At 35.8% G+C, this 13,245-nt stretch overlaps 2 protein-coding genes across 4 annotated transcripts; one reads left to right on the plus strand and one right to left on the minus strand.

Moving 5' to 3' along the window:
- Positions 1-16: 16 nt before the first annotated feature.
- On the minus strand, positions 17-6,510 carry LOC111394531 (V-type proton ATPase subunit B 1-like). The gene is made up of 4 exons (XM_023020385.1): positions 6,413-6,510; positions 799-854; positions 557-655; positions 17-226 (listed from the first exon to the last, which is right to left on the minus strand). The coding sequence occupies exons 1-4, from the start codon at positions 6,468-6,470 to the stop codon at positions 110-112; spliced, it is 330 nt and encodes a 109-aa protein (XP_022876153.1). The 5' UTR covers positions 6,471-6,510; the 3' UTR covers positions 17-109.
- Positions 6,511-6,687: 177 nt separating this feature from the next.
- LOC111394532 (protein SDA1 homolog) lies at positions 6,688-12,973 on the plus strand. Of its 3 annotated transcripts, none has more exons than XM_023020387.1 (16): positions 6,688-6,886; positions 7,789-8,258; positions 8,822-8,998; positions 9,092-9,216; positions 9,319-9,457; positions 9,812-9,964; positions 10,048-10,101; positions 10,189-10,284; positions 10,365-10,424; positions 10,526-10,600; positions 10,676-10,729; positions 10,823-10,924; positions 11,009-11,623; positions 11,824-11,922; positions 12,273-12,380; positions 12,606-12,973. In XM_023020387.1, exons 2-16 carry the CDS (start codon positions 7,854-7,856, stop codon positions 12,753-12,755), a joined length of 2,412 nt encoding a protein of 803 aa, XP_022876155.1. In that variant the 5' UTR covers positions 6,688-6,886; positions 7,789-7,853; the 3' UTR covers positions 12,756-12,973. The 3 variants fall into 3 exon arrangements, with proteins under 3 accessions (XP_022876155.1, XP_022876156.1, XP_022876154.1); XM_023020388.1 differs by having other exon boundaries at positions 6,693-6,886; positions 7,755-8,258; XM_023020386.1 differs by having other exon boundaries at positions 6,693-6,886; positions 7,818-8,258.
- The last annotated feature ends 272 nt before the right edge of the window (positions 12,974-13,245 follow it).

Genomic DNA, 13,245 nt, shown 5'->3' on the forward strand with positions numbered 1-13,245 from the left:
AGATAGGGGGGGGGGGGGGAGTTATTTCTTCTTTTTTATTTATTTATGTATTTATCTTTTCGAGGGAGATGTGGAGTATTTAGGGGAAACATTAATTAAAAAGTTACACCTATGAAATCAACAGAAGTATTCTATACAAAAAAGAAAGGGAGGAGCAATACTGTGCCTCCCCAGTAAACTGGACGGTTGTATACTTGTTATCAATTCCAGATATTCCTTCAAAAACCTGATCATGAGAAAAGGGCACCAGAAATCAGCTTTGGTCATGAAGAATGCTGAAGGTTTTGATTGAAGATACACATTGCTAAAAAAAAATCAAGGAAAGAGGATCTCCTAAGAAGGCCTCAACAGAATCACTTCTTAGTAACACGTTGACACCTAAAGAAGTTACAGACAAAAATAAGAGGCATCTGACTACCACTTGTCAAGGAAGAAAACTAGTTCTGGCAAGCAAACTGAGTCTAAACTCACTTACATTGATAGTGAGAGTGAGATTAACACAATGAAATGCACAGATACAAATTTTGAATCTGTAAGGGGTGCCAAAGATGATCACCTGAACAGCTGCTTTCTCCCCATCAACTTCCAGGACTTGTCCACGTCGAGTTGTTCCATCTCCTAAGTGGATATTTACAATTACTTGATACTTGGGTCCCTGAAATAATTCCATAGAAAACACATCTAGTCAGGTTTCTAGTTATGCATGTAGATATCCAACTATGCGCATCAGATAGGCAGAAAAGTACATGCAAATGACAATGCTTTGCGAACAAATGCAGAACAGGGAACAATATTCACCTTGATTTTATCAAGGAAAACCAGGGGTCCAGCAACTCCAGAAACAGTTCTGTAATCTGGAAAAAAAGGGCATAGAAGTGTGCATCAATAAATGTATGTTGCAAATATATGAGATTATACTCAGAAGGCAAATATACCGTGTATTCAGAAGCTAATCTAAGCAGGATAATGGCGCAAAACATATATTCTTACAGGTCTTTCAGATCAACCACTCAACTCAGTGGCGGAGCCACTCAATGCCCGCACTGGACTCCAATTTTTTATCTGTTTTTTTCTTTTTTTTTTTCTTTTTAAGTATTGGGTTTTACTTTTATTTATAGTCCAATCGATACACTAATTTACCCCAACTCCAAGTGCACAGTGATATTTTCTAACTCTTTTCCCTCGACAAGAAATTAAAAAATTTCCTTTAATTTACCATCATTTTGAAATATTTTCAAAGTTCATTTCTTTCTTAAAACCCACGTTTCCTTGGGCCTTCAAATTTGCAGCAAAAAGTTTCTTTATCATGTGATTTTTCTATTTAATATTAGTGATTATGATTATGTGAATATTGAATATTGGTAATATTTATGATGGATTCTTAAAATCTTGATTTTTGTCAATTAGTCAAATAATTAGTGATGATTTTCTCTTGTTCTACCAATGTGTAAAAAATTGTAATTATTTCCTTATCAATTAATATTTAACTGTCACTTGTGGTTTATTTTAGTGTGAAATGTCAATGGAGAGATTATTTAAAAAAAATATTTCGTAGAAAATGTTGATGAGGAGATATTGAATAAAATTGATTTTTGATGTTGCACAACTTGCTACAGATCCTAGAATAAGAAAGAAAATGATAATCTTGTTAGTGTTGTCACTATGTCATTTTTAGCATTATTGTAATATCATTAAATCCATAACCGAAAAGTCCGATATTGACTAAATTTTGCCCGCACTGGACAAAATTCTTGGCTCCGCCCCTGACTCAACTCGTACACATATTTCACTCTTAGGGGATGTAAAGAAAACTAAACTCCATTTTTTCCTAATAGAAACCTCCTTTTTTTAATGGATTTGATCCATCCCTTCAATTGATCAGTGCAAAGTGATTCCCCTTCCCTCCCCCTTGTAGTTGAAACCAAGAATATTGTGTCAAGAAAGAAGGGGGGCATATCTTTTATATTTTATTCGACCAAATATGTGATAGATTTCTTCAAAATTTTTATTTTGTATTACGACTTGTGCATATATAGTTAGGAAGTTATGACAGTTAGCTAGTATGTTGTGCCAACTAATTGTTAGTTATGACAGTTGGCATATTTTCATTTCTCTTCCATTTTTTATTTAAACTGAAGATGTATGTACAATTCACACACTTTTTGCATGATCAATAAAATCAGTCTTCCATTAAACTACAGCTCTAATAAGGTATCAGAGCAGTGCTAAGCTGCATTCATCTTCTTCAGTTCTTCCTATCCTTCTTTCAATTCAATCGATCTTGCTATCATCTGTAATTTTCATCAACAATGGAATCAACAGCTTCTGTAAACTGTCCTGGTTCGAGGCCATCCATGAGCAAGTCCGCCATTGATGAACCTTCCAGCCCATATTTCCTTCACAATTCCAACAATCCTGGATTGATTTTAGTGTCTTAATAGCTCACCGGAGAAAACTATGCCTCTTGGAGCCGTGCAATGATTATTGCCCTTTTAGTCAAGAACAAAATCGGATTCATTGATGGATCCATGGAGAAACCAGAAGCTACAGATCCAGATCTGGTTAATTCATGGATTCGAAATAATAACTCGGCTGATTTCTTGGATTCTCAACTCTGTTTCGAGAGACATTTCAGCTAGTGTAATCTATGCTTCTACAGCACATGAGATCTGGAATGATCTCAAGGAGAGGTTTCAAGAAAGTAATGGACCTTGGATCTTCCAATTGAGAAGGGAACTGATGAACCTGGTTCAAGATTAGAGCTGTGTGAGTGTGTATTTCACCAAACTCAGAGCAGCGTGGGAAGAATTAAGCAATTTTCGCCCAAACTGTAGCTGTGGAAATGTACCTGTAATGGTGTTAAGGAGCTGAATAAGCATTACCAGATGGAATACATCATGTCATTCCTTATGGAATTGAATGATTCATTTTTGCAAGCTAGGGATCAAATACTTCTTATGGATCCTATGCCACCTATTAATAAAGTGTTTGCATTAATCTCACAAGAGGAGAATCAGAGAAAACTCAGCACACAATCTGTCGGGGTTGATTCAAATGGAGGAGCTGCCTTTGCATTCAGATTTGCTAATGGCAAAAGGACAATTAAATATGGCCCTCATATGGAGAATCTAAGGATTGGTAACAAGAACAAAGAAAGGCAATTCTCTACCCACTGCAAATACCATGGACACTGTTGACAAGTTTTACAAAATCCATGGATATCCACCAGGTTATAAGTCAAGGCCACTAGATAATCTCCAAATTTCTCTAATTCTAAGTCTGTTAATCAAATTTCTGCTCCTTTTCATCCACAGACTGAAGAGAAATCAATGGACCAGCAACCTGGACTTGGGAATTTTGTGCAGAATTTAAACTCCAGCCAATACCAGCAATTGATGACAATGCTGTCCACTCATTTGGCTTCAAATTCAAACTCTACTTCATCTGATCAAGACGAAAATACCTCCACTTATGCTGCAGGTATATGTCATTCTAAATTGATTAGTCCAACCTTTACATCCAAGAATATTTGGATTATGGATTCAGGAGCCTCCAAACATGTGAGTTCCACTGCTGATGCATTTGTTAATTTGAGAACAATTGATAATTCAAGTGTTACTTTGCCTGATCAATCAAGAATCCCAGTCAACATGTGTGGTGATATTAGACTAAGCATCAAACTGATGATCCATGATGTCCTTTTCGTGCCACATTTCAAGTTTAATTTAATATCAGTTAGTGGATTGACTGCTTTGACTGCTGAGTCACAACTAACAATGAGTTTCTTTCCTAATCAGTTCACCATCCAAGATGCTTCAAACAAGAGGATGATTGGCAGTGGCAAAAACGGTGACTGTCAAGGTGATGCTTGCACTTGCTGCCTACCATAAGTGGCACTTAGTGCAATTACACGTAAATAATGCTTTCTTGAATGGGGGATCTTCCTCTTGGGTATGAGTTTCATAAATCTATTAGACAAGGGGAGAAAATGGTTTGTAAATTGCACAAATCTATATATGGCCTTAAGCAAGCCTCGAGGCAGTGGAATTCAAAATTTTCTCATGCCCTCATCCGTCATAGCTTCTCTCAATCTAAGGCAAATTATTTTCTTTTCACAATAGGCTCAAAGGACAACTTTGTGGCCTTGTTAGCATACGTGGATGACATTGTTATTATCAGGCCTAACATTCAAGTCATTGATTCTTTAAAGGGATTTTTACACACTCAGTTCAAGCTTAAAGATCTGGGTTGTTTGAAGTATTTTTTAGGGATTGAAATTACCCGTTCAGCTTCCGGTATCATCATTTCACAAAGACAATATGCAATGCAGTTAATTGAGGATGCAAGTTATTTGAATTGTAAACATGTAAATAGTCCTATGGATCCAAAAACAACTCTCAGCATACATGAGGGGGATTTGTTGCCAGATGCCTCACACTACAGGAAACTAATTGGGATACTGATTTACTTGACTCTTTCATGACCAGACATCACATTTGCCATCCACAAGTTAAGCCAATTTATATCAATGTTATCAATGCCACATCTCAAATCAATCCATCAACTTCTTCGTTATTTGTTGGGAAGTCCTGGACAAGGTATCTTTTTTTCTTCTCATCCATCCTCTGATTCCACCATTAAGATTCAAGCATTCTCTGATGCAGATTGGGGATCATGCATTGACACTCAAAAATACTACTGGTTTTTGCATCTTCATTGGTGACTCATTGGTCTCTTGAAAATCAAAAAGACAACCTACCATTTCCCATTCATCAGCTGAAGCCGAGTGCAGAGCACTAGCAACCACAGTTAGTGAAATCATTTTGATCAATTAGTTGTTGCTGGATTTTCAGATTGCTGTTACTCCTCCTGCAGCCATATATTGTGATAAGTAGGCTGCCATTCGGATTGCAAATAATCCAATATTCCACGAGTGAACGAAATACATCGAAATCGATTGTCACTTCATTCATTCAAGACAAGATTACAGCTGGGGCAGTGAAGTTTCTTCCGGTTGCTGATGCCTTCACTATCTGCTTCGCCCTATCTCCCTTATTATCCAAGATGTGTGTAAAGAACATTTACCTCACATCTTGAGGGGGCGTATTACGACTTATGTATATATAGTTAGGAAGTTATGACAGTTAGCTAGTTTGTTATGCCAACTAGTTGTTAGTTATGACAGTTGGCATATTTTCCTTTCTCTTCCATTTGTTATTTAAACTGAAGATGTACGTACGATTCACACGCTTTTTGCATGATCAATAAAATCAGTCTTCCAATACATTTGAAGCTTTAACATTTTGCAATTTCTGGTGTTGCCTCAGAGCTGCATCCCTGATGAAAGTATTGTGGAGTCCTTGAAAACTTATAAAAACTGATACTAAGAAAGACATTCCTAAAAGTTCTATAGCAGAGAAGCAATATGGGGGAGAAAACAAGCTTTAAAAGTATTAACATGATATTAACGTTGATACAGAGACAGACAGTATGACTTGAAAACAAGAAAGATTGATGTACAAATCCAGCCGAGCTTTGATGCATATTATTTATTAGTACTAGACAACAACTGGAATAGGGCTCCTGCAAAAATCTAACAATAAAATACTTATAATAAAAATGTTCCAGTAAATCCAACATCTGCAAGAACTTCTAAATGTTATCAATGCCACATTGATTATCTTCACAGAAATGTAAATCATGGTAATTGGCTAAAGCAATGATAAAACAAGTGTAACTAATATTCATCCAATGGGACGATGGACATAGTCAAAACATTTCTATTTATGGGTGGTGATACGTAACTGCTCTTTATATGGTAAGAAATATGCGCATAATGCAAATTGGGGCATCAAATGCAGTTTCTTTCTTGATATACAAAGAAAAATATGAATAATTTACAACTATATATGACATATTTTTCCTTCGAATTAAATTGTAAAGATACAAAAAAATCATTTTTTGTTTCCATATTATTTTAACATAACCTACGAACCATGCCGCCAAACATATTAAATACCATAACTATAAATACATATACTTCCTCAGCATTAAAAATGAAAAGCTTTAAATAATCATTTTTCTGTTTGCTAATTTCTCACATCAGCTACAGACTAGAATTAGAATTGATCATTAACACTCTCGGAAAGAGTACATATTCAGTTTGGAGGCATAACAGAATCAATCATAGCTATGACAATTGAAATCAAAATCAGATAATTTTACAACTAATCTACAGTCCAACAATTTTTCATCATCTTAGTTCCCTAAAATTCAAATCATAAAGCTCAAAGACCTGCATATATCAGGATTCAAACCAAACATAATTAATCACAAATAAATCAACCATCAATATGGATATAAAGGAACAAGTGCCTACATTCTAGCACTTGTATAATAAGCACAGACATACCCATTGCAATCTCCAGAGTTCCCTCCTCCATGTCGACATTGTTTTCCGCCAAGCCCATATTTCACCTAAAGAATCTACATCTAATCTGAGACTGGATTTTTTTTTTTTTTTTTTAAATTAATAAAACCCCGTTTTGGTCTACTCAGGGGGGACTCATATTTTTGGCCCAATTTTTTTGGGAACAATTGCAGCCCAAGGCCAAGAACAGCCCAAAACTCTCAAGCTCAAGCCCATAATCCATTATCTATTTACCCAAAATTCCCAAATCCCAAATTGAAATCGTTTCCGTCTCTCTCTCGCTCGCGGCTCGACTTCACCTTGCAGTTCCAGACTTCCAGTCTCCCAGTTCCAGAATCCCAGATTTCCTCTTCGTGGCTTGGCTAGTTGACTTCGCTCAGTTCGCTGGCACTGGCTACTGTCTCAAACTCCCAGTGAGTTCAAACACCGAGTGGCCTCCTGCCTCCAATGCCCACGGTAAATTACACGTTACCTTTTGTTTAATTCATTATATTTCATTCATTTTAGTCGAACATTTTAACGAAATTTAACAAATTCATGTTTGATAGGTGCTTCTTAAATATTGTTATAGTTGTTTTCAAGTTTTGAATCTGAAGCAGAGTTTCAATCTTTTGCACTTCACTTACTGTATAAACTCTTCTTTTTTTGAGATTAAATTTTTCACCTTGCATATATTTATTTTAAGCATATATAGTATCGATTGAATGCGTTTATCATGTCAATCTCATTTTTCCAAAGTGGGCATTCGTGATTGTAAAGATGATAAGCAAATTAAACAACCAAGATATGTAGAGTTTGATTAGTTTATTCTAACTCTAGCTGTATTGCTATAGATAGAGGGGAAAAGAAAAAGAATTACTTTAGAATGACGTCACACTTGCTAAACCAACTTAGAAAATGAAGTTGAAGTAAATAAGTGGTGCTATTCTATGAGGAGTCTTCAATAGGAATGACGGAAGTTCTAAAAAAGGATTCTTTTTATTTGTTACTGCGCATTGCTATCTAGTTAACTTGAAGTTATTATACAATAATATCAAAGTATGAAAATTCACAAGGAAGAAGTATAATTTATAATCTTTTTCATTTTTAGTATTATCGTAATATTATTTTATATTTTTATCATTATTAAATCCGTAGTCAAAAACTCAAAGTTCGATATTAATTAAATTGTGCCCGCACTAAACAATGTTTTTGGCTCTGTCCATGTGTGCAGCTGTTTATGAAATTAATTGTTGTTTATTATGAATTTAATGTTATGTTTTGATTAAAAATGAAATATGGTATTTATTTATTTATGTATTGAATTTGTTTTTAACATTCATAGAAAAATATTTTAAACGAAAATCCACATGTTCAAGTGGAGAGAAAATTATTGACCCTTGTATAGTTCCGCCCCTGCCTACAAGCACCGAAAATACGATCCATGGCGTCTTCCGGGGCCCCGATCCAGGATTCCATGTCTGCCTCGGGTCTTGCATCGGAGAAGCTTAGCCTTCCGGTTCTTCAATCCAAGATGAAGTCCGACCCCGAAGGTTATACGTCGGAGCTCGTTTTAATTTACAACCAATTCAAGTCATCTCTCGAACTTTTCGAGCAGCAAGCGGCTTTAAATTTCACCTCATTGAGTGGAATCGCCACTGACCCGACTGTGGCGAAGGGTTTGGGTGACAGAGCCTTGTTCTTGGCCCATGTCACTCCATTTTACCCTAAACAATTAGTGCAATTCCCAAAAGAGCTGGCACAATTTTTGAAGTCTGCGGCCCGGTCCCTCCCGTCAGGACTCAGGGTGCATGTAACTCAAGCTCTAATTCTTCTAAGTAATCGCAAGGTACGTTTTTCTTTAGATTTTTTGAATTATTTTCAGATGAATGTGTTGTTTAGAATTTATTATTATTATTATTTTTTTTTTCGACAAGGATGAATTAAATTTCCCAAGTTAACACCTGTAAAAATTCTGCGAAAATTTTATACACCTAGCATTGCTCCTATAATTTATTAAAATCAGAGCGTTAAAATAATAGAAAATGATCGCGGCATAAAATGTAAATTTATAGTATTTTGTGGGTTTAGAAAATTAAAGAACAGGTTGCCCCTCTTAAAAGCATATTGTTAGGTGCATATTTATATGCATTACGCAAATGCAAAATGCCCTAAAAAGCCAAAATAATTCATCTTTTAAGTAGGGCTGAACATGCAAAAAAGTGCAGTTGGCCGTTGTTTTGGCTTTGATGGCTCTGTAATTAAAAATTTGGGTAAAAATGATGCAGAACAGTATGTAAATGGAAATTTTATACTATTGATTTTTAGATGAAACTTTGAGTTAAAACTCAAGAGTGTTTATATTTACGGACGTTCTAAATTATTGTTGGTATTACTTTGTTGTGTATTTAGTTAGTTGATATTGTGGGGACACTTGAATTGTTCATGGAGCTCCAAAGTTTGGGGGATAGGGTGTTGAGGCAGCTAGCATTTTCGCATGTAATACATGGTATTAGGCGGATGAATCAGAAGCATAAGAATGATCCCAAGAATCGAGCACTTCAAAATATTTTGTTCAGCATGCTGCAGGTATATAAGTTTACTAGGTAAACCTGCTTTTCTCATTTTAGTTGATTTCCAATGATATTTATCATTATTGTTTGAGTTCTTGTTTCCTGATAGCGAGAAGATGAGGCAATAGCAAAGAGAGCTCTTATTACCCTCTGCGATTTTCATCGGAGGAAGATTTGGTTTGATGATAGGACAGCAAATGCCATATGCATGGCATGTTTTCATGTGTCATCAAAGTGAGTACCAGAATTGCATATTTGGTTGTCCTACTCTTGTTTTTTCGGTTTTATATTGCATGTCCACACTTGATAAGCTCTAAAAATATTTGAATTCTTCAGGATCATGATAGCTGCTCTGTCATTTCTTCTTGATTTTGAGAAGATTGAAAATGATGACGACACTGATGATTCAGACAGTGAAGATGACCTTGAAGCTCGACAGACTCAGATAGCAGTGAATAAAGAGTCTATTTACAAGGTTGGTACTTAACCAAGGCATGACCCAAAAACTGGCCATGGTGTTTGAAAATTCATTAGTAATTTTAGCATCTCATTTATTAGCTAGGAAACTCTTATATCCATATTGTTGAATTTCTACCGTGTGCACCTTGGTTTTTTAAGAATGGATAAGTTTAGTATGCCGTTCAAGCTGCGAGAGACCTTCCTTACTGCATAAACTTGTCAAAGTGGATTGTAGGAAAAATACGTGATGTTTCTTTTCTGCTTTATTTCCATTCTGGAGAGAACAAAGGAAAAAAACCATTATCACGTTGTTGTGGTTAAAATGAATGGCAGATAACTCGTAATTGTTTATAAATTTTTGAACATCTAGGCAAAGCATAAAGGGACAACATCGAGCAAAAAGAAAAAGAAAGCGAAATTGCAGCGTGTCATTCGTAGCATGAAGAAGCAACAGCGGCTCTCCTCTGAAAATAGTAATAATTCAAATTACTTTTCACCATTAAACCATTTGAAAGATGCACAGGTTAGTTTGATTTTTGTTAGTGTTTGCTGTGATGTGTTCTACTGAAAATGGTAGAAAGCATTTGACTCGTATTCTTCCTACAGGGCTTTGCTGAAAGGCTGTTCTCACGCCTGCAAACTTGCAATGAAAGGTTTGAGGTAATTTGTATTCAATTTTTCATCCCTCTGATATCTCGTCCTTTGTTTTGGAATATGGAATTTTGTTATTTTCATTTTTCCTTGCAGGTTAAGATGATGATGTTAAAAGTAATTTCCCGAACTGTTGGACTTCACCGCTTGATTTTGTTAAACTTCTATCCTTACCTTCAGAAATACATTCAGGTGTGTAATTTATTCATCACATGGAGTCGTGGAGGCAATTGATTTTGATTGTTAGCTAAGTCTGGTTATATTTCTTTTAGCCTCATCAACGTGATGTCACAAGTTTACTTGCAGCAGCTGTGCAGGCCTGCCATGACATGGTATTTTCCGTTTGGTTGAATCTTATTCCCTTTCATTGAAATGCTGACTGCCTCATCTGTTGTCAATAGAGACAGTCCTGATATTTTTTTTTCTGTACTAGGTGCCACCTGATGCAGTAGAACCATTGTTTAAGCAAATAGTCAATCAATTCGTGCACGATCGGTCACGTACAGAGGTATTACTTTGTTTTTCTTGAGAAATAAGTTTTCCGATGTTGATTGGACTTCATTTGGCCCATCGTCTTTCCCAGGCAATCTCTGTTGGACTGAATGTAGTGCGGGAAATATGTCTACGCATGCCTTTGGTATGCCCATTTCCTTGAAGCCATGTACATATGTTCCTTTTTTCTTGAGTTAGTTAATCTCACCATTAGTATTTTTCTCTTATCTGTTCCCAGTTGATGAGTGAAGATTTACTGCAAGATCTCGTTTTGTATAGAAAATCACATGAGAAGGCAGTATCTTCAGCTGCACGTTCACTTGTTACTTTATTCAGAGAGGTAAATGAGCCAATGATGTTATAGTATTCAGTATATTGAGTGGAAGGGATTTCTTGCAGGAAGACTAAAAAAGGTATTTTGCAGGTTTGCCCTTCACTATTGATCAAGAAGGATAGAGGGAGGCCTACTCACCCAAAGGCCAGACCTAAAGCATTTGGAGAGGTGCAGGTTGCTAGTAATGTCCCTGGGGTCGAGTTGTTGGAACAAGATGATGATGGCAGTGGTGATGACATTGATGAGGATGGGGGATACAGTGGCTTGTCGGATGATGATAATGAAAATGTTCCTATTGAAGAAGGTGATTCTCAGTATGAATCTGGTGGGTCCAGTGATGACGACTTTGTTTCTGATGGTGACAGTGGTGAAAATGATGTACAAGAGGATGAAGAAGTGTCTGATAGCGATAATGATAATAAAGCTGCTGATCAGGCAGATGACATTAGTGAGTATGAGTGTGATGAGGATGAGGAGCTAGAGGACTCTACATCTTTACTGCAATCTGATGATGGAACTGCAAAGGACAATATATCTAAAGCACAGAAGAGGAAGTTTTCTGATTTTGATGGACAACTGAATGCTGCCAGTAAGAGTCTTCGTGCTTTAAAGAAATTAGCTGGAGAAAAGGTGGGGAATGCTGCTAAGGACACTAATGATGGTATTCTTTCCAATGAGGACTTCCAAAGAATTAAAGAGCTTAAGGTATGTTACTTCTTTAGTGCTGATCAGTCTTGTATTTGCATTTGAATCTGATTGCAGATACTTCCATCTTATGTTAAGAATACAGTTACATTTTTTTGTGTCCTTATATTCGATTGTATACCCTGATTAAGTATTGAACCTTAGTTGAATTGAAAATATTATTATATTGTTGTAATTTTCTCCTTTTCTTTGATTATTAGACTAAGGAGGAGGCCAAACTTGCCTTAGCCCAGCATGGATTTAAGATTCCAAGCTCAGACCAACTTAGTACCAAGAGAATTGATGCTGCCAAACTCGAGGTGAGTTCTATCCAAAGTTTCTTCCTTGTCATCTTTAGGGGTTGTTTGAGCCCTATTTTTTTTTTTCCAAAAATGCATTTTTAAATAGTGTTATGATGGAGAATGTGTGGTTAAAAAATAAGGAAAATTTTTGGGTGTAAGTGTAATATTATTTTATTGAAAAATGTGTTGTTGAGATGAGGTCAAATCACTGTTGAAAAATGTATTTTAATGAAAAAATGGGGCTCAAACAAAGGCTTATTTGGGATCACCAACTGGCTATGAGAATTTTGTTTCCCTCGTTATTCTCATAAGAGCTCACATGTCCCTACTAGAGAAAGTCTTGTGATGCAATTGCTCTTTCTTCTCAGGCTAACATACGCAAGAAGTTAACCAAGGATGAAAAATTGGCATTGGTAAGAGCCGGGAGGGAGGAGAGAGGGAAGTATCAATCTCGTACTTCTATAAAAAAGAAAAAGGTACGGATTTTTTTTTTTTTTTTCCATTTTCATTTAGAGGTAATGTCCAATGTAGGAGTCTAACATTGTATATTATTATTTGGTTCTCGTCTTGGGCATATATCATATCATAAAGGTAGGTTTTGAATTTGAATGCAACTCACAAGAGGGGGGTTTGAAGCTTTAGACAGTATTGAACAGGATTATTGCTTCTTTTTCTTTATTTTATGTTTTAATATTTGACAGACGGGTGGCACAAGCAACCAGCAGAAGGAACACAAAAAAGCCATGCCCCTTGCTGCAAGGAGATCCAAGATTGCAAAAGTCCGGGTAGAGAAGAAGAAAAAACAACAGCGTTCTGGCAAGCAATTTCGCGGCAGGAAAGCATGGAAATGACGTTCTCCATTTAACCCTTTTTTAAGTGTTTTATTTCCTTTAGTTATGCAGTATCTCCTTTTCTTTTGCAATATAGATGGGAATACATATAAATTTTGTTCTTGTAATAACCTTCTGGAGGAGGAAAATGTTACATTTCAGAAAACAAAATCAGGAGATGAAAAATATTGCAAATTTTGAATTTTATGGACAATGTGAAAATTCTATTTTCAATTTTAGATGCATGTTATAAGAAGAAATGTTTGTTGAGTCTTATGTTCCACAGGTATCATCTAGATTGTGGGATGGGAAAATTTGATATTCGCCCTTTTTGGTATGATTAAAATAAAAAATTTTAGTAAATTTTTATAAGAATTGATGAAATGTGTGATTGAAAAGTTGTGCGTTCAAGAAATGTGTAGTTAAAATTAGAAAAAATTACCCTAAAAATCCTATATTTAGTGTTTTAATTTCAAAAATCAGGTATCAATTATTTTTTATCAACAAAAAT

The sequence above is a fragment of the Olea europaea genome, chromosome 5 (genome assembly GCF_002742605.1).
Source record: "Olea europaea var. sylvestris chromosome 5, O_europaea_v1, whole genome shotgun sequence".
NCBI classification, from domain to species: domain Eukaryota; kingdom Viridiplantae; phylum Streptophyta; class Magnoliopsida; order Lamiales; family Oleaceae; genus Olea; species Olea europaea.

Bases quoted from the DNA above. Each gene is read 5' to 3' on its own strand.
- LOC111394531 (XM_023020385.1), bottom strand. From the start codon at position 6,470: ATGGGCTTGGCGGAAAACAATGTCGACATGGAGGAGGGAACTCTGGAG. The intron at 855-6,412 runs GTATGTCTGTGC...CTTTTTTTCCAG, and splicing joins AACTCTGGAGATTGCAATGG to ATTACAGAACTGTTTCTGGA. The intron at 227-556 runs GTGATCATCTTT...TCTCATGATCAG, and splicing joins GGGAGAAAGCAGCTGTTCAG to GTTTTTGAAGGAATATCTGG.
- LOC111394532 (XM_023020386.1), top strand. The intron at 10,425-10,525 runs GTATTTTCCGTT...TTTCTGTACTAG, and splicing joins TGCAGGCCTGCCATGACATG to GTGCCACCTGATGCAGTAGA. The intron at 12,381-12,605 runs GTACGGATTTTT...AATATTTGACAG, and splicing joins CTTCTATAAAAAAGAAAAAG to ACGGGTGGCACAAGCAACCA.